The sequence below is a fragment of the Phalacrocorax aristotelis genome, chromosome 13 (assembly GCF_949628215.1).
Source record: "Phalacrocorax aristotelis chromosome 13, bGulAri2.1, whole genome shotgun sequence".
NCBI classification, from domain to species: Eukaryota; Metazoa; Chordata; class Aves; order Suliformes; family Phalacrocoracidae; genus Phalacrocorax; species Phalacrocorax aristotelis.
The window spans coordinates 10,034,661-10,052,879 of record NC_134288.1 but is presented as its reverse complement, the minus strand read 5'-3'; the positions used below and the strand labels follow the sequence as shown (position 1 = coordinate 10,052,879).

General features: G+C 42.3%; 1 protein-coding gene across 1 annotated transcript; it reads right to left on the bottom strand.

The window, feature by feature from the left end:
* Window positions 1–1,196: 1,196 nt before the first annotated feature.
* RAD21L1 (RAD21 cohesin complex component like 1) lies at window positions 1,197–15,927 on the bottom strand. Its single transcript, XM_075109071.1, has 13 exons — window positions 15,784–15,927; window positions 14,121–14,280; window positions 12,679–12,778; window positions 11,076–11,182; window positions 10,502–10,687; window positions 9,785–9,886; window positions 8,746–8,859; window positions 7,477–7,706; window positions 6,041–6,137; window positions 5,262–5,401; window positions 4,467–4,553; window positions 3,680–3,757; window positions 1,197–2,253 (listed from the first exon to the last, which is right to left on the bottom strand). The coding sequence occupies exons 1-13, from the start codon at window positions 15,925–15,927 to the stop codon at window positions 2,065–2,067; spliced, it is 1,734 nt and encodes a 577-aa protein (XP_074965172.1). The 3' UTR covers window positions 1,197–2,064.
* Window positions 15,928–18,219: the final 2,292 nt, after the last annotated feature.

Genomic DNA, 18,219 nt, shown 5'->3' with positions numbered 1-18,219 from the left:
CTTTCTTCCAGGACTATTTCCTGCAAGATTTGTACCTCATTTATTCAGATACACACACTATTTTCAATGTATATATATCCTGCCTCTCATTTATTCCTGCCTGTCTCCTGCTCGCCTCCAGCTTCCTTTTGTTTCCCTCTTTCCTGGTGAATCCCATGCACAGCCTCTCTCCTTGAAAGGCAAATTAACAAGTTATTGCATCTGCTGCCACCGGAGCTGCTCTTACCACGTGGCAGCAGCAGACGTGGCGCAGGCAGCAGCTCTGGCATGAGATGCAGAGTCATTTTGGATGGCTTTTGGGGCAAAACGATGGCTTCTCCTTTCTTCCCCAGCCAGCAGTGCTTGGTTTCCCATGAAGCGCAGCACAGTGCCCTGGCCCGCAGAGCGGGGGCTCACTGGGAGACGCACTGCATCAGGCAGGGATTAGATCCGCTGCAGGAACTGGGGAGAGGTTTCCACTCCTCCTTCTGCCAGGGGCTCATGCCCAAGACGCCGAGCACGAGATTGGGAGAACCAAACCCTTTTTACTCCTCACCCCAGGTCGGTGCTCAGGCTCCCAGGCAGAACCACCAGGCCTGGCCCCAAAGAAGGGAGGGAAACAAGCCGCTCTCGATTGCAGTCTCATCTTGGGTTACCCTTGCTCTTGTTCACATCACAAAAGTAAAGTACTGTTTCTTTTGCATAAAATTTTAAAGGTTTTTACCAAACAGGGTCACTTTTTCCTCCCTATACCCAGAAAAGTAACCCCTCGGAGAACCATGGCAAAGGCTTCTTATTGCTTATTTTATCAAATATTCCTACACAGAAAAAAGCAAACCAACTGCAACAACCACTGCAAGCAGCCAGCCCAAACCACACCCCATCCCTTCCTGCCCAGCACAGGGTCCTCAGCCACTTCAAACCCCTTTTACTCCTCTGAACAGACGCCTTGAAATCAATTCCCCACCCTCCCTAAACCCTGCACACACAAATAAATCAATGCACGACAGCAGCAGCACGCGTTAGCAGGGCCAAACACACAGGGTGTAACTGAGGCAAGCAAATGCCTGGAAAACCAGGATGACAATATCATCCGTCCTTTCAGATTCTCAGAAACTCACCAGAAACACTGACTCTGAGGAGGCGAACCCAAAGGACGGCTCAGGCGGCTGCCAGTGCCGATCCTTCAGGACAAATGTCAACACACTAAGGGAACATCTTGGAATTTTTATTGATTTCATACTATGAGCCGGCAGCTTTCCCCCAGCACCGTAACACTCTAAAGCACCAAACGCACACAACCGGCCCGTGCGTCACAGGTTTATTGTGACTGAAAACGACTGCCTTTACAAAATGACAGTAAAGTGTTAAAACTTAGCCTAAATTAGATAAAAATGCAACATCTATTTTTAAATAGGTCTACACTTAAAAGTATTAGTCTTTAAGAAAACATGGCCCATGAAAGCTGAAGTTGCAGGATTCCTAGGGAGCAGGATTTCTTCATGAGGCTTATGTGGGTCTCCTAGGGATAGCCTAACGTCTCTTTGCCTGAACACATGAAAATAATGCTGGAGACAGTAGCTTCCTAGACCTTAAAATATCAAATAATGAACATTCTTTGAAAGGAATAATTTCAACGTTTTTCGATAGAGAGAGCTTAACAGGCTTCTCTTACTGATGGTGGTAGATAATTAATACACACAAGCCCCGTTAAAAATAATTCAACCTCCAAAGCTGATCTCTAAGAAAGGTTTTTAAGGACTCTGATAAAAACCCTCACGATGTAAATCTCTGGCGTAAAATATGTATTGTAGCTATATTTTATTAACAGAATAAGTAACTGCTCATTATGTAAACACAGACATGAAAAATTAACATACCAGTGAACACCCTGGTAGCGAATAGCGAGGTCACACACTGGCACGAGCCTGTTCCTTGGCAGTTCTGAGAGGTGGTATAAGGGAAAGAGCTCTGCTCAGTTACCACCGTCTGACAAGACTTTCAATAATTTTTCCAGGAGGCATATTTGCTGAAAAATTTAGAATACGATTTCTTTTCATTAGCTTCTCTGAATACTACATGATTTCAGTGAGTGTTGAACATCGGGCCAAGGGTGGCCGTGATGTCAGCAAAGGGAGCGCTCTGGCTGAGCTCAATGACTGACTGCTTCTTTAGAACTAGAAAGATGTAAAACTTCGCTGCAGCTTCTTTCCGGTTGTTTTTAAGACAGAGCTTCCGTAAACTGAAAGAACGCATGCCTGATCTCTTCAGGTGCTGCATAAAGAAGAAAAGAAAATCAGTCAGGTCAGCTTCACTGCCAGTAAAACCAGATCCCATCAAGCCTGAACTGAAGGGCACTGCTCAGAGTGAATAGTTTCTGCTTGAACGCCTCAAATAGGATCTTATCTTGGCATTTGCATTTATATAAGTGGCTCTTAACATTTTACTGCCCTAATATTGCTTGCACCTACATACGTTATAAAGATCTACATATGCCCGCAGTTCCACTGAATTCAGTGAGACTGTACTGAAGCATGTGATGAAGCTCACCTGTAATGGCTTTCATGATTCGAAACAATAAAAATAATTGCGTACCCTGTTCTTTGGACACAGAACCAGCTACATCACAGGCAACTTCAGCCACAGCTAACTGAGCATTGTCGTTGCTTGGTTTTGAATGGTTAGACTTACATGTAAGTATTTATTTACAGGTGTTGCGCAGAACCTTTGAAATATGTTCACATAAAATAATTTTTAAAAGCCCAAACAAACAAGAAGGCTGTGAAATCAAACACCGGCACTAGGGGAGAGCAAGGCTTGGACCAAAGTTTGGCGTTTTGCGGACAAAACCCTCTCCCTATGCCCTCTGGCCCACGCTTGGATTTCTCTATCACCTTTGGCACTCTCCATTCATCCATGTGGCACATTGTGTTAAAGAAGCGACCTGAAGGAAAATAACATTTTGCTGCGGTTTTTCTACCCACCCCCAACCAGACCAAGCACTAAAACACTCGTCCAGGTAAAAAGGAAGGAGCAGCACTGAGCCATTGGGCCAAGAGTTCGGACATTCGGCATCAGGGCAGCCTGTGCTGCTCCTGTTACGGTCCTGTTGACGCGATGTATGATATCATACGTTACAGCTTCACCAGTTTTACAAGGCTTTCTGCAAGAAAAGCAGATGCAAGGGCTACACTCTGCTAAATTTCAAGCACCTTGAAAGCACTGGGGCATTAAAATCTCTTCAAGAAGGTGTTACCAGCTTTCTTTTTAACATATCCCTCACTCATTTCCCTAGCTTTCATCTCAGAAACAGCTCAGGCAGATGAACAGCCAAATGATGGCACCCTGCAGCGCTCAGCTGAGATCTGGCAACCTGTAAGCAGCTAGGAACCGGGTTTTGGAGAGATACTCCAGAGCATACTCATAGAAGGAAGCGAGCAAGGGCTTAGCATTACAGCAAACATTGCCGTGGAAGCAGACGTTCAGAAAATTCTAGTGATTCCAGCCACTGTGGGAGAGGACACCATGTCAGGCACTCAGCATCCTGGTTTCCAACATAAATACCCAATAAATCGCAGTTACATGCTGCATGTGAGAGGCAGTAATAGGATCAACTGTGCAAGTAGGAGATTTTCTGACATGGTCCCACTGAAATCAACACCTGGTTTTGGCATCTAATTACAAAATCCAGCTCTTGTACCTGTAAAGTTTTTAATAACTGAAGAGTTCTTTTGCTCCACCTTATTTCTTCACTGTCTTTCTTGTTCCTCATTAGCTCCTCGAGAGTAAACAGAACAGGTGGTTAGACAGCATGTGTAAAATGTTGCACACCATGGTGATAAAAAGGAGAAGAGTTCTAGCCTAATTGAAAATCCACTTGGAGGTGTGCATTTTGATAGCCATGCTCAGGGTAACTGGGACCTATGACACTTCTGCAGTTGCACTAGGCTTTGTGAAACAGAGAAAAGAATGCTAAGTTCTTTCCACTACAAAGAGACGGATCACGTGCAACAACACATTAGGTACTATGAGAGCAGTCCTGGTGAGCCTTGGGGAGGCAGCTTCACAACAAGATATTGTTCCACGCAACTGGGATTCTGACAGTGTTTGTACTGGTCAGGGGCCAAAAAGGATGTTCAAAAATTTGGCTTTAAATTTTGGGCTTAACCTCTGAAGTAGACAGGAGAAGCCTGCCCTTGTTTCAGAAAGTCTGAGTATCCTCATATCCAAGAAGTTCAGAAACTTTTTCCTTCTTACAGGAAGCTGTCTCCCTCACAGGATACAGCCTTTGAACACTGGAATACAGTTATCCCTGGTTATCAAGCTATTAAAGTATTTGACTGGGAAAAAATGTACTAAAGATGATGTTAGTACATAAAAAATTATTGTAAGTTCCTGATGTCATCACTTTTAAAAAAAATATTTCTGAGAAAGAACACAGTTCTATCCTGAAATAAGCCAGAGGTGTCAGCCTCAGGTACACGTACATTTAGCTCAGCTTGCTGTATTTCAGCTTCTGGGCCCAGTGAGTTGTTTGCCAGTGAGGAGCTCTCAGACAAGGCCGTTCCACCCTGCTGTTCGAACAGAAAGGATGATCAATAGGCACTACAATTTACGCATACAATGTAACTCTCAATTCCATAATTCTGCTCAAAGAATTTATTATAATGAACGTTTTCCAAAAATGATTTCATCGTTGCTATCTCTACCATGGCTTTTCTCACATAGGAAAGGACCTTGCTGTCTTGCTGTGGTATTTATCCTACAGCTGGATCTACACCTATGGGCTCAGTTCAGGCACAGACCCCACGCTTGCTGCTGCCATTAGGTCCAATTGTGGCATTCTTTTCAACTTTAATGAGCCTCATAGTCTCTAAAGAGTCCCCTTTCTTGTTATCCTAAATAAAGATAGCAGAAATAGATAATTTCTGCTACCTTAGTTATTAGATAATAGGTAATTTTTATCCTTCATAAAGATTATTATCTCTTCAGTACAAAGAGGCTATATTTCATGTTAAAGTTCTCTTTACACTGAGTGATTGGACTGTAATCTATACTGATTAACAGACATTTTAATTAATAGTTCAATCGATGATAAGAATCTTCTGAAATGCCTATAAATAAACTTTCATGACACAAGCTACTTAATGCTCTATTGGCTGTCTCTGTCACCCTTTTCTAACATACATTAGTAATTTCTTAACATGTTTTAAATGGAACTCTAGCATAAAATGAAACCAATAAATACATTTAGGTCTCTAAAATTTATGGAAACTGCTCACTATAGTTTCACCACAGTTATCATCAATTTCATTTCTGTTATTCTGTGATGTCAAGATAAACGAATCATTTCTAATTTTTCTCTCAGTCTCTGAAGTAGCTGACTCCTGCACGTGACTTGGCTCTTCTACTATCAGCATCTCTGTATTAATAAAAAAAGAACAAGGTTTAAGAGGAAATTACTGTGAATCACTGCCCTTAAAAAAGAACAATACTGAAAAACAAAAATCACACACTGGTCAGCAATCTTTGAGCCAGAAAGAATAAATATAGACTAAATATCATTCCCAATATGATCACAGAAGAAGCAGAACCTTCCAAGAGAGTTTTTCCTTTTCTAAAAGTTGACCTATATGGACTTGCAGGAGGTGGGTTTTTTGATCAACTTCTGAGGCAGCCATACAGATTATATTTCTAGCAGAGCAATGGAGTGAAAGCAGATACATCAGGAAATCTAAAATGGAACATTTCTTCTTGCTTGATATTAACCAAAACACAATCTTCAAGATACAAATAGAAGTTATTTACATGAGTTTGGAAATTTGGAGAGCAGTTTGGTTAAACTCAGAATAAGTGGGAAGCTTTTTTTTAAAAAAAATAATCTGGAGTTTGGTAGACATTTAGAGAAACCAAAGGTGAAACCAACAATACCTCCTTATGCCACAAGCTTTGGTTTGTACAATACTGCACACAAACACCATGCAAGCGTTTCTCAAACATTATGTAAAATAGAAAATATTTTCTAACTGCTAATTCTGCAACATCAGATCTAAAATATTACCTGTGGTATCTTTTCTTGTTCCTTCCATTTCAGACTCCCTCTGTACTCCCTTTCTTCTCATCTTATATCCGCAGCTCTTGAAGCATTTTGCAAACAACTGAAAACAGTTATTTTTGTTTGCTTTCTGAATATAATGTTAGATTATTTGCAAACATCAACACAAAGGTATGAATGTGAGCTGTATATTAGTTACTGCAATCTAGAATTTAGATAATTGAATTAAGTCATTCAAAAAACCTACAATTTTTTTAAAAAAGTAATCTTCTGCAGCTTCAACTTCGGCACTGAACTCATGAAGAAATGTCTAAGAAACAATTTGGTTTATTTTTCCTTGAAGCCAGACAGTAAGGAGGGATGAAATTAAAAAAAAAACCATCTGCAGTTATCTGTGTGTGGATTCCTCTCCCCATGTACTGGTGTGCGAGTATGTTTCGTCCTCATAAAGAGCAAATTGCAATTCTGCACCTTGACTTTAAGTGATGAAGCTGTGCTGAACCCTGTTTGCCTGCAGACCATGCCTCCCAAATCTCTCCAAGCTACAGAAGAAATACTGTGATTAACATAAGGCTGCTGCACATAGCTCACACTATACCTTTCCATATCATCTTGTATACACGTTGACCTCTTCTTTCTCTTATCACCAGCTCTAAACTTAAGTCTTCTTTGAATGATCTGTCAGATACTACGTGGGGACATGAGAGGCTTTGATAGATCATATTTCCATGAAAGCAGTATGTCTTTCTTGTGCAGAAAGAGCGGTAAAGTCCACGGCCACAGGAAAGGGTAGTCTAGCCCAGCCTTCTAGCCAAAGTGACAGAGTGATTGTGAACCTCTTAATCTGAAAGGCAAGTCCCTGACTGCTCTCCAGCTGGAAAGTTTATCTCCAGTTGGGAAAGTACAAAACATATTGGTATACCATCTTTCAAAGCCAATAACAATATAATAATAACAGTAATGTTTAAGCCCGATGTACCTTTAAAGTAAATGCAGAAGAAAAATGTGGTCTCACATTAATTACAGAGCAGAAACAAACCAGAAAATAATAAAACAAAGTAGAAAGTAGGAAAGAAATTGACGGAAATCTAAAAAGTTGTGTATTACTGTACAATCCTTGAGTCAGGTGCCAGTATGTGAAATGAAACATCAGCTCTCAAAGATTCTTTGTCATTTTTCACTTGTTGGAGTGCTGGAAATGAAGGCTGTGAGCTCTACAGATGCTCTTTCTGATGAAGCAATTAGTGGTGAGTATGCAAACAACCATCAGGTATCCAACTGAACTGTACTGCAAAACAATACTTTCAACAACGCTATGCACCTGCAGTTTGCTAGTTCCCCTAAAATCAAGTCTGCAAAATCTCCCACAGTTAGATCCTAGATGTGCAACAGTCCCGTAACCTAGACGGTGGCAGAAAAACCTACAAGGAATTGATCTTTACCATTTGCAGCTCAGCATGAACCACAGGCTGTGTAGCGTGGGACAGGAGTTTATCCACGCCTCCTGATTTCTTCCACATCATTGTTTTTTTTGTTGGTGGTGCAAGGTCCAACGGAGCAAGGATGTCCGTGCAATTGTTAAGTTGGTTGTATATAGCATTGCAGCTGATCTCCTTGTCTACATCCACAAGCAACTTCCTCTTTCTTTTATTTTTTTTTCTCTGGGTGATAGCTAAATATAACAAGTATTAAAAAAAAAAAAGATCTAATAAGGTCTATTCACAGAACACTTAAGCACAAAAAAAAGCACTGTGAACCAAACAAACAAACAGGCTGCTGACCTCCTGAAACCTCACACAGACTTGAAAATCGAAGTACAAGTGCATGTGCCATTTCTCCAAAAGTCTTCGCAAAGTATACTCTTTGTATTCTTGTACTTGAAATTCACATATGTTTAATTACAGAAGACATATGACTATTGTACTAAAGAACTGGGAACATGAGGACTTAATGAGAACACATGATATGCCAACAAGGCTAAACAAGCTATCTTTAATCCACCAGGAAGTTAATTGTTCCAAGAACTGCTGATGTACTCAACAGGTTTCAGTACCTCGTAATTAATACCTGTATTTGTCAGTTTCATCCTTTAGCAATTTAATTAAGATGTACATAGTAAATACAAAAGAAAGACACGGATTGGTTATATGACCATAACTTCCTGAATATTATTTTGACAGGCTGGAAAATTCCAATATTCTAAATATTAGTGTCATCATGAACTTGTTTATTTGCTACCAGCCACCAACGTGATAGGTGACATTTAGATTTACTCACAGAAGAAATGAAACATTTTTCTTTTTGGATCTTATTAAATTTAAAGTTCACAATACAAAACTTTACAAAGGCCTGAAAGTTTTAAGTTTGTTATTTTACACAAAAAAATCACTGATATGTCACTAGCAATAAAAGTTCTTCAGCTGAAACTTCAGTAACTCTCATGAACAGGCCAGGATTGCACTGGTAGCAGAATGGCAGAGCAACAAAACTTGATTTGGTACGTGAAAGAAACTCTAAGCAGAGATTTAGGCAGGTCAGATGAATAACTCGATATTGTTTCTGTATAACAGTTCCCATAAAATAGGTCTCTGACAGCAGGAGCAGATGAAATCTAAAGCGGGAATAATGTGTCTTGCAAATATTTTCACTAACAAGAAAAAAACCAAACCTAGTAACCCAAATATTCAGCAAGAATCTGGTCAAGTTCTCACCTGTGTCATCAACTGGCTCAAGCACAAATCCTTCTTCTCCTTTCAAGAAAAGTATTGTCTCATTCGTGAGGTGACTGACTTTCTTAATGGTGGTGTCTGCGCAGTTGGACTCAACTGTAAGAAAACCCAGAAAATAACCCAAATAAAAAAGAAAGTTTACAAGCTGGAATAACTTCTCAATCTCATTACATCAGACAAAAAAGGTCAGAATTAGAAAACTATGATTTTGTCTATAATCTCATAGTCACTTTAACCAGTAACAACTGGCACTGCTGCTGTTCACAACCTGCACTGCACGCTTTCCTTTGCTGACTGCAGAACCGGTGTGACTGGGTGGTGGAATGGACTGAGGAACTGATACAGAGGAAAACCCACCTGACAAAAAGTGTTTATTTTCAATATGTATCTGTTTCCAGTTCCAGGCAACCCCATGGCAATGTGGACATTTCTGTCAACATAAAAGGAACAGGTAGTACCAAGACTAGTGCAAGGAGGGGCAAGTGCCACTGTTCCCCTTAAAGCTGTTCCAGCTTACTCAGTTTTAAACTAACAGTGTGATGGGAGTATAAGGGTTTAAGATACAAAAAAAAAATCCAGAAACACTTTTCAAAAATTAATTTCACTGAAATCAAACCAAAAAAAGACTAACAACACCTTTATGGACTACTAAAGTGCCATTTGTCACTGAAATATAAAGCCAGAAATATTCATAGGCAAAGTTCAGAGTTACAGTGTACCCATTCAGCTTCCTTTCCCGTACAAAAGTGATACCGCACTGCCTAAGCAGCAGGGTGGATCAACAGCGTATCCAACAGGAGATCATATAAAAGTGCTTCTAAGCAATGCCAACTTACAAACCTGGCATCCCTAGGTCAAATAAAATTTTACCTAAAATAATGGATCAAGTATATTAGAAAAAAAGTGAAAGACATTAACAACGGAGAAAGGCACCGGGTATTATAGAAAGCTGAATGTAACTTCGGGTGCTAATACAGGAACAGAGCGTTTGTGAGAGTAAGAACGGATGCTGCAAACTCACTGGATGTGCTGTTCTCTGGCAGATCTTGTGACAAAGGACGTTCTTCCTCCATATCAAGAATGTCTTTATCTAGGCCATTTTGCTCATCCCTCAACAGGATTTCTTAAATACAAAATGCTTAGTTTTAATCATTATAAGCCTTAGTAGTCAGGAAATAGCCTGACTTATGTTACTTATTTAACGTTAATTTTGTGTAAACAAAAAAGCTCAGCTTCCATGGATGGCTGTCAATGATACATCTGCCTTCAACCGTACAAAAAGGAGAACATTAGCCTTAATGTTGAGATTTCCACCTTTTCTTTGAAAACTATGACATTGATATTGCTGAAAAGGTGTAAATCTATCAAGCTTTACGTAAATACTCGAAACAGTAAAGATATAGAAGCTACTTTGCTGCTTTTGTTATTACAGCAATAAGGATAAACATGCTGCAGTATTTCACCTTTGAAAATATAAATTAAATTGTTAAACATTAAGTATAAGTTGGATGACTTTAATTCTAAAAAACTGAAATATCTCCTTTAATACAATTTTACTTGGCAATGTCTAAGTGATCATAGATTTAGTGACAAGTAGAAAAAAATGCAGTATGAAACCCACAAAAAATACGGATTTTTTGTTTGACAACAATCACTTTCATGTTGTCTCGTTTGTTTTCCTGTAAGAATAAAAATATTTGGAAAGAACCTAATTCTGTTTATCTGTGGCAAACCCTACCAATCATATCTGCAGCGTCCTCCTCGTCTCCAAAACAGTCGTGCTCAAAACAGCAAGCATCTTCATGCAGTGCAGAATTGCCTCCAGTCGCGCTCGCAGAGTTGTGATCAGCCACAAGACTGTTACTGCTCATTAAGATGCTGCTGTCAAAGAAGCTCTGTTTTCGTAGTGCATCTGGTTCTTCATCTGAATAAACACAGAATTTCTGATGCTTCATCTGCATGAGTTTTTGAAACACATATTTATCCATTTCCTAATTTATCAAATAATTTTTAAAATTTAAAAGATTGTAAGATATCCCATACCTCAAACAGAATAAATAGCTAATTCAGTAAAAAGCAGAAAATGTTGGATTTTATTCTCAGACTCTGATATCATATTATATTACTTAGGCAGAATATGTACACAAAAAATTAAGCATGAGATGGTATGACAGGCCAATCAGCACAAGCATGAAAGAAATGTGCTTTCAATACTATCTTTTTCACATGTGAAAAGGACTCAGACTGTACAAAATTTTGCATAAAACACACTTTTCCTTATGGAATATTTCTAATTTCTCAACTTCTCTCACCAAAGTTTCTATCACAGAGAAGTATATTGCTTTCGTAATCCTCTGTAAGTGTGATGTCTTCAGCTCTGCTCTGATTCAAGGTAAAATGTTCAGCAACATCAATGGCACTGATGAAGAAAACATTATACAAAATATAGGGTGAAGTGAAACCCATTCACCATTTTGCTGGAATGTGAAAACTTGTTTCTGAACAGTCTTCAATCCTGATGTTTTATGACAAAACCCCAAAAGACAGCTTCTGTTTTCTACAGCATTGAAAGTACCCCAGCTGATCCTCACTTCTGTGGAGAGAGAACAACTGTTTCCCAAAGCTATCTGCATTCAAGCTATTTAAGGTTTTATTAATAAAATTCACTGCTTTGAATTTCCTCTAAAAGCTAAAAATAAGCATATGGAAAACAGGTGCTATACGTTTATTAAAATTGATACCTCTAAGCAAGTAAGCAACTGCCTTCTTTACTAGCCAAAGTTTCTATGCAATCTCCAGCGTACATGGAGATTGTACAGGGAAAGCTGAACCTGAAACATCCATAGCAGCCCAATAGCTGGGGAGAGGTCCATGAGGGAGGGGAAAGCGTTCAGCTAACTGAACTTTGAAATACTCCCCACACCTGGAACTCCACGAACAAATGATCCAGATGTATACTCAGCAAGCAACCCCCTCAAGAAACAGCAGACAGGATGAGGGAGGCACCCATCCTCCTTTCCATATTTCATATTTCTCCACTCTCATTTGCCAGTAAACGTGGGATTGTGTGAGTTTGTTCAAACCCAAGCCCTTCTATATTCCAGACACTTGTCACACAGAAGGCATCTAATTAGTGTAACACCATCATCTGTAAAACAAACTGCAGGGACACTTTGGGGAGGCAGAAAAGGTACACTTTACAGAGTTAGCACACTGAGGTACTTGAATAAATAGTATTACATCACAGCTGTGCTTACAAAATACTAAACACTTACAGATCCCATCAAACTGTATCTATGACAGGGTACAGGGGAGGCCGCAGTGGAAGTCTGTTATCCTGGACCTTTGGTGGCACCAGAGCCATCAGAAACATGTCTTGGCCTCCTGCTTTTTATCAGTTTTTCGACATTAATACTGACTCGTGTCAGAAAAGCCAAAGAAATATGCTGGCTTTTCATCAGGAGCCAAGCTGACTACTGCTGATAAAATGCCCCGGCCCCAAAGAGCAATGGGGCCGAAATTAAATGCAGCTACACGATGGAACACTACAACACGGTGAGCTACCAGCCAGAGCTTCCTTGGTCTTACAACAGGATTTATACTAACTTTGTTATCTTCTCTTGAGGTCAGTAACTTGTCTGCAGGCTTCACTCAGACAATATAAAATTAGCAAATCCTGAAGTCTAAGTTCAACACATTATTTCATTGTAAAGGTCTGTTGATTGAACGGACTTCAAGAAACTCTACAAAAGCACAGTTCCTGTGACTGTGGCCTTGTAAAGCTGGCTCAGAATTTAGCAGAATTCAGTTACCAAATCAAAACAATTCCATCTGAGTTTTCATCAGATAACAGCAAGGATATCTTTTACTTCTGAAAATACTAAAATAATGAATAAAAACTAGGGAAGCATTTACTTTAAATCAGGTAGTGGTGTTTCAAAATCATGAAATTCTTCAGGTAATGTAATGGACTGATAAGCAGCCTCAAAGTTCTCTTCTGGAAGGTCAACAAGTCCTAAAAGAAACAGACAACATAACAAAATAAGTATCAATAAAATAAAAGTAATGGTCTCCCCAGTACATATACTAAGATTATAAACCTGTCAGGAAGGTCTGCTGCCATTCTAAATAACATAAAGGTAAAGCTTAGGCACTTTGTCAACAGGACTCCAAAGTGGAATTAAAATCCTTAGTTTACATATCATTTAGAAGCCATATTTTTTTACAGACAGATACAGAAGGGTCTGCTGCTACAGGACCTGAAATACTGCAAATACCTTGGGTTTATGACCAGCTACTTTAAATCTCTGAAAGATTCTCACAGCTGGCATTTAGCCTAGAGCCTTTCATACCACTTCAAATGAATTATTGCATTTTCCTTTTCTCTCCAGTGTCTGTGTAACGTTATTCTCCAGTATTAAATAATTATAAAGTGAGACTGCAAATACTTGGTAATCAGAGAATCCTGGAACAATTCGCATCAGAAGGGATTTCTGAAGGTCAGCTAATCCAACCTTTTGCTCAAAACAGGGTTAATTTCTAAGTCAGATCACTTTGGACTATTTCTGCTGCTGAAGATTCCACAGCATCCCTGCACAGCTTGTTTCAGCATTTTACCGCTTCCACTGAGATTTTTCCCCCCTTTATATTTAGTTGGACTCTCCCTTGCTGCAATTGTGACCATTGTGTCTTGATTTTGTGTGGCACAGTCCTCTATAAGCTACTACAGTATTTATTCAAAATAGATAGCACTGCATACTTATCTTAAGTGTTTTTTCTAGAGATTTCAAAATGTTTACAAATATTAACTAACTAATCATTATGGTGTCCTTGAGAATAATGTAGAGTAGATATTCACTATTCTGTAAACAGACCAGGTCACAAAGCACGTGAATAAATGCTGGTGTCCTGTTCTTAGCCTTTTTTTATGCAACAGTGCCTCCCCATTTGGTGCCTGAGTATGACAAACGTCCAGCCCACTGGAAAAGGATCCAGTCATCTCTGCTCCCTTCTCCCTGGCTACATGGCTAAGGCTCAAAACTCACTGTCAGATCTGGCACTAACACACTACTAGACATGTTGTTGGTGTCATCAGAAATTAAAATTAATTATCGAGCAACGGAGGCTGACTTCAAGCTTCTTCTCATAAGGCCACTTAAGATACTACTTCTTTTAAAGGAGTCAAAGACCTGAAATGGCTTTAAATTAAGCCAGACTACCACATCAGCAGTAGGCACCAATAAGTTCAATTTCCTTTGGGATCCATAACGTGTTTTTAACAGAAACACCCAAAATTAACTTTTAAGTTGAGAGCTATAAAGGACACAGATGGAAAAAATGCAGATTTCTGTACATACCTGGGCGAAAGGCTGTCTTCATTTTTGTCAAAGCTTCACTACAGTCAGCCAAGAGGTACTTTGCTTTCCTGTGGTAAATCCGCACCACTCCTAGGAGCAAGTGTCCAGAAGTTCGTAGAGCTATGGTAAACTGTGAGGATTTTAAAAAGTTGTTCAGGAGTTAGTATTTTTGGCAAAAACATCAAAGTGAAAATATTATACAGCAGTAACAGAGTTCTAAAATACACTGGTACAGAGCTCTACGAAATTCAACAGGGCTTTGTACCAATATAAAGGATCGTAAACAGAAATCAATTTTCAGAGCCAGGCACTAGTCGCTTTTGTTCCTAAACACTGCCATGCCAAAGCACAAATCCTGAACTGATGCTCTTACTTTATCTAAAACATCTCGGCTGACTGCCAATGAACAGTGTAACACATCCTGAAACAGAAAGTAGCTGCGCGTATCCCAGTATTTGACACCTTGGTTATTTAAGTGAGCAGACACCATACCTATGCCCTTATTTATGCAAAGTCTTCTTGCACCAAGCATACTCAGGGTGGTCATGCAGCTGCTAGACAGGACAGTGTGCAAGGGGAAGTAGAGGGTACTCAACTAGCACCTCTTGGAAAACACTTCCAAATAATATCACTTTAACAACGTTCAGTTAATCATAACCAGTGCAAGACAGACAAATTAATTTCAGACTATCAAATATCAAGCAGGTGTTTTCATGGAGAAAAATAAAAAAATCTGCTTGCACCAGCTGAAAGCCTTGGCTTTCTTTAGCCATCGATTAGTGACAGTGCAAAGCATTCCTCACTGTTCCCTTGGATGCAATTGCAACGGCGAGGCCAAGGACTGAGTCATGGATACTTGACTGTCTGCATCTGTGCTTGCTTGAGTCATACCTTATCCGTGATACACAGAGGACTTCAGCCTCCAGGTCTGTTCATACAGAGTCTCTCACAAGCACTATGTATGCTTAATTTTATATCTAATGGCTTATAAAGGGGGACCTGGAAGAAGTCCACTGAAAGTGGAAGGATGGTTACAACATGTCAAAAGTTATTTATTATGAGATCAGCAAAAGCATTCTCCTCAAATGGTCTGTGTACAATTTCATGGCAGTTTTCTTAGTCCCTAGACTTTGGTTAAGCAGCTGACTTCTCCATCTTTTTGAGACCATTTCCTCAAATACCAGCATTTCCCAAATTATGCTGAACAATAACTACAGCTGGTACTCAAAGTCTCTGAAGAAAGACCAGTGGTACCCCACCACACCGCATGGATGGGCTTGTGTTTCCTCATGAGCAGCTCAAACCCATGTACCATGATTCCTTGGCCAGCGGTGCCCACAGAGTGCTCCCTGGGGCTCTATCAGTGTGCAGAAAAATACATTTGAATATACTGTGGTAACATTTTCTTACACTGTACATAAATGTATGCCACAGATCGCCAGGAGTAAAATATTTATATAGCTGTCATTTAACAGGATGGATATTTTATCCAAGCAAGAACTGAATAAAATCGGAGGAGGAGTTTACCTCACACTGGTTTTGAAATAGCCGCAAATTTGTCCTAAAGCCAGTCTCCATAATTGCAACAGTCCTGTTCCCTACAAAGGATGAACACTTCTACCCCAGAATTTGCCAGAAGACACCTTCTCATTTAACAGCATACCTTTGGCGAGATGATCTTTTCAACTGTAGTCTCTAAATTGCACTCAAATATATGAGCTTTGGTGAGCTTCTTTTCCCAGTGGGCAGCAAGCCATATCTTGGCCAACGGCCCGCGCTTATTGACGAGCACATGCATGTAGAACATGGTGCCTGGGCCGAGGCTCACAGGCCAACCCTGCTGCCACCTCCCTAGGCTCTTCCCCTTCCAACAGAGGAGGGTCCTGGGGCACAAGGCGGGCAGAGGGATTTAGTGGGACCTGAGGGTATGGGGGGATCCAGTTAGGCACTGAGGGGACAGGGGGATTTAGTGGGATCTGAGGAGATGGAGGGGATTTAGTGGGATCTGAGGAGATGGGGGAACCCAGCTGGGTGCTGAGGGGATTTAGTGGGATCTGAGGGGATAGGGGGACCAAGCTGGGTGCTGAGGGGATGGGGGAATTTAGCAAGACCCTGAAGGGACAAGGGGGATTTACTGGGACCTGAGAGGATGTAGGGATCCAGCTGGGCACTGAGGAGATGACGAGGATTTCATGGGACCCTGAGGTGATGGGGTGACACAGCCAGGCGCTGTGGGGACGGGGGGGATTCAGCAGGATCTGAGGGGATGGGGGACCCAAGCGGGTGCTGAGGCAATGAGGGAGGGATTTAGAGGGAGTCTGGTGGGATAGAGGGACCCAGGCAGGCGCTGAGGAAATGGAGGGAGATTTAGTGGGGACCCCGCTGGGCACTGCGGGGATAGGAGGGATTTAGCAGGGCCCGAGGACCAGCCGACCTTCCTCAGCCACTGCGGCGGCAGCGCGCCTCTGCCGGCGGCTCCCTGCGCGCTCCCGCCTTTTGGCGGGAGCGCGAGCGCGCCGAGCGCCGGCCCGGCCCGGTCCCCGTTGCGCGGCCGGTGCCCGGGAGGGCTGGCCCTGCTCCCGGCGGGCTCCCGGTCCTCGGAGCCAGCCAGCAGCCCCTCGGGGCACCCCGGAGAAGCCCCTGGCTGTCTTTGCAGGGGCAGCGCGGCAGCTCTTGGCCACGGCCTCTGCAGCGGCTTTGCTCGCTTTTGCGCGGGTCTGCAGAGCCCTGGGTGGGTGCAGCTGCGCAGCTCCCGGGCAGGCGAGTCCCCTTGGCTTCGCAGGCAGGGACCGGCTGGTACAGCTCTTGGTATAAATAAATCCCCATTGCCTTCGTGGGGCTAACAAGAAGCATACATGCGTGCATTTCCAGGAGCACGATGTTGCTCACCTCGTTTAAGTTCCTGTGAACAGAGAACACCTCCCCAGGACTCTCTTCCTCCTCCCAACCTCTTTTGCCCTTGACATTTTAAAAGCCCTCTTGGGGAGCGCCACCCCATCTCTTTCTCTGCAGGTGAGCATGTCCTGCGTAGCTCTGGGCATGTTCACTATAACTGTGTTGGTGAAGAAAATTTGCAGAAAGGAAAAACCGAAAACCTTCAGATCTGATCTTTCTGCAGGGGGATAAGGGTAAAGGTGTGTGGCCACCAAGAAGATGAGGCAGCATGTCTGCACACACAAGCATGCCTATATGTCACCAGCCAAAGGGGGAAAAAAAAAGGGGAAGAGCGTTTGTCAGCCCTCTGCTTTATGCTTTCTGTACTTTGCTTTATATTCAGGCAGAGCACAGTAAGTCTCCTGGTGCTCCTGAGCCACAGCCCAGCACATCAGCTGTTGCTATATCACAGGGCACCTGTGGTTTTCCCTGTCTCTCCAGCAGCCTGGTGTTAGCTGAAGATAATTAGATCTTAATTATCACCAGGAAAGTTTTGAGCCTCTTCATGGTGTGGCTCCGCAGCTGGTCTTATTAGAGGGCAGGGCTCTGTCCCTCTGGCTGCCTCTGGGCAGAGCTGGTACCCTGGGCTGGGATTTTGCTGTTTGGGGAGAGAAGGGTGGTTCTGCTATAAAATACCCTTGGAGCGACCATCCCCAGTGGGGACCTGGAGGAGCCCCTGGAAGCCACAAAGCAGGCACCCACTGCCTTTGCAGGGGCATCAAGCCTGCCCTGGCACTCAGCACCCTGCGAGAGGGAAACCACCTGCGCTGGTACCCAGCTGTGCCAGCTCCAGCCCTCCCTTGTGCAGTGGCCAATTTCCAGCCCCAGGGTGTAGAGCCAGCCCTGCCTGCCTTGTTGATGGCAAAAGCTCCTGGGGGCACTTTGCAGGATCAGAAACCCCATGGGCAGCCAGCACTGTGTGTGTCCTCAAGTGCACAGGGAGCACCGGGGTGCTGCGTCCATGGCACGCAGGGACCAGTCATGCCAGGACGAGAGACCACAATGTGCCAAGCACCTCCAGTTGTTGCAAACCACTGGATCTCCCCACTGGTGTGGAGCCAGCAGCTGGCTCCCAAATTGCCTGGCTGCTGCTTCCCTGACCTCCAAGTCACCTTGAGCCGTGCTGGCTGCAGGCATTTGCTCTGCCGTAGGATGTTGTGAATAC